General features: G+C 40.2%; 1 protein-coding gene across 2 annotated transcripts; it reads left to right on the top strand.

Moving 5' to 3' along the window:
• The first annotated feature begins 411 nt into the window (after positions 1-411).
• LOC121987500 (acetyl-CoA carboxylase 1-like) lies at positions 412-2,496 on the top strand. 2 transcript variants are annotated; one of them, XM_042541264.1, is made up of 4 exons: positions 412-636; positions 1,539-1,914; positions 1,986-2,192; positions 2,271-2,496. In XM_042541264.1, the coding sequence occupies exons 2-4, from the start codon at positions 1,540-1,542 to the stop codon at positions 2,436-2,438; spliced, it is 750 nt and encodes a 249-aa protein (XP_042397198.1). In that variant the 5' UTR covers positions 412-636; position 1,539; the 3' UTR covers positions 2,439-2,496. The 2 variants fall into 2 exon arrangements, with proteins under 2 accessions (XP_042397198.1, XP_042397197.1); XM_042541263.1 differs by having other exon boundaries at positions 414-720; positions 2,271-2,494.
• The last annotated feature ends 27 nt before the right edge of the window (positions 2,497-2,523 follow it).

The raw sequence follows: 2,523 nt of genomic DNA, 5'->3' as shown, positions 1-2,523 counted from the left end.
TTAATTTAATTCCAGTGCAAATTAGTAGAAAAGTTGAATTTTATTAATTAAAAAAAAATCGAAATTAGTAGAAAAATGGGCTTGAATATTCCAATAATTATTATAAAAAAGATTTATTTTAAAGAATAAATTGACTTTTATTTTATTTTATTTTATTTTTTAAAAAAACGGAAGGAGGGTTGGTGATCAAAACCGCACCCAACTCTCGGTCAAAAATTCCAAGCCCACCCAATCCCATCTAATCACAGATCGCCGTATCTCATCTCCACCAGATCGAGCGGATCGCGTGGATCAAGCAGGCGATCGGAGCATCTGCGAGACGTGGAGTCGTAGATCTCGTCGTAGATTTGACGGGCGGAGCGATCTCGTTGGCTATGGGACGTCGCATGCGCCCAGTGGAAACGGTGGTAGCTCGGGTCAAAATGAAGGCTTTGGATCGGAAGAAGGTGGTAGTTGGGCGATCGCGGCTCGCCCTCCCTTCCGGATGGAGCGAGACCGGGAGACGGCGGGGCTTGGAGCATTCACTCTCACGTGGACCTTTACCTGCCCATTTAAGGCGCACCAATCCTTCTACAATCTCTAGCCCTCTCTTCTGGTTTTCGCCTCCTCTCTCCCCCGGTTTCCCCCCTTTCTCAGGTAATCTGCCCGCTTATTGGCTATTGTTAGTTCCGCGTGGGCGGGTGCGTTCTCCTGCAAACTGATCGCTGCCTGCTTCGAAGTGTGAGATCTTTTGCCTCTTCGCGTTAACTCGTAGCCTCCAAGATTCCACCTTTTTTGTTTCCTCGCGAATTTGAATTTGGTATCTATGAGTTAGATACTTTACGGAATTAACATAAGCTTTTGCATTGAGCTCTCGTTGAGTTGATTCCTAATAGTTTCTTCCGTATCTTTGATCTCTTTAGTATGGCTTCGGCTTTCCTATTTCCCAGTTCTTAGACGATTGATATTAGAAAGCTGATCGCGTGTTATTGATGCTGATGATGTTCTGAGTCTTTTATTTTTGTATGTTGTGAAGAGTGAGGGGAACTACGTTATTTGGTCACTTGGTATTGTTGGATGTTTGTCTTTGCTGGGATAAGCTATTGCAATCCGGCTACGAAGGTTTTCATAATGGAACTTTTTCCGCTTAGGTTTTTAGAATGATAAGGACTTTTAGTTGCTCTTTTGATTTATTCAGTCAAAAACTGTACTTCTAATGTTTTAATCTCCTCACTGTACATCAAGAATCAATACGAAGTTTCATACTCATCCAAGTCTTAGATTAGTGCCGATATGCAACTAAAACTAGAAGTAATTTTTCATGACTCTGAAATACGTATCTAAACCACACAGCTTTTTATGATTTTTAATACATTGTAATTCATGATAACATTTTCTAAATCAAGAACTTTGTTGTTAGGATCAAAGAACTCGGAAGGCACCATCTACTAGTTATAGTTTGAAATTATCCTATTGCCTCTTGATTATTTTGGAAGCTATGAATTTGAGATTGATTATAGTTACATTCTTCAATCTAATGTCCTATTTCCTATGTGCAGCATGTCTGAAGCTCAAAGGGAACCTGTAATTACAGAAGCTCTACACCTGAATAGAGTTGTAAATGGAACATTTCAAGTCAGACATACAGCTGCATTGTCTAAAGTGGATGATTTCTGCAAGGCTCTTGGTGGAAAGACACCTATTCACAGCATATTGATTGCAAACAATGGAATGGCAGCAGTTAAATTCATTCGCAGTGTCAGAACTTGGGCCTATGAAACTTTTGGAACTGAAAAGGAAATTCTTTTGGTGGCTATGGCAACTCCTGAAGATTTGAGAATTAATGCAGAGCACATAAGGATTGCAGATCAATTTGTTGAAGTACCTGGTGGAACCAATAACAACAATTATGCTAATGTTCAACTCATTGTTGAGGTTTGCTATGCTTATCTCTCTTTTATGCATTTGAGGATATCCTTTTGCTCATGAAAATGAAAATAATGCAGTTGGCAGAGATAACTCATGTTTCTGCTGTGTGGCCTGGTTGGGGTCATGCTTCTGAGAACCCTGAGCTTCCAAATGCACTGCATGCCAAGGGAATCATTTTTCTTGGGCCTCCTGCTGCACCTATGGCGGCACTAGGGGATAAAATAGGTTCTTCTTTGATTGCTCAAGCTGCAGGAGTACCAACACTTGCTTGGAGTGGCTCACGTGTCAGTCTTATACACTTAATTTGGATATAGTCCTTTTCCATCCACATAATTTACAGGCTAAAACAATCTAATTTACAGGTTAAAATACCACCAGATAGTTGTTTGGATACAATTCCGGAGGAAATATACAAGGAAGCTTGTGTATATACAACAGAGGAAGCAGTGGCTAGTTGTCAGATGATTGGTTACCCAGCCATGATCAAGGCATCTTGGGGTGGCGGTGGTAAAGGCATAAGGAAGGTGTAAACAAAACACCATTCAACCTTAGCAATATTTAATTCTTGCATTTCTATCATTGTGATATTACTAAACAATTCCAAGAAATTTCTTG

Source organism: Zingiber officinale, chromosome 5B, assembly GCF_018446385.1.
Source record: "Zingiber officinale cultivar Zhangliang chromosome 5B, Zo_v1.1, whole genome shotgun sequence".
NCBI classification, from domain to species: Eukaryota; Viridiplantae; Streptophyta; class Magnoliopsida; order Zingiberales; family Zingiberaceae; genus Zingiber; species Zingiber officinale.
This window is presented reverse-complemented; position numbering and strand designations above follow the sequence as displayed.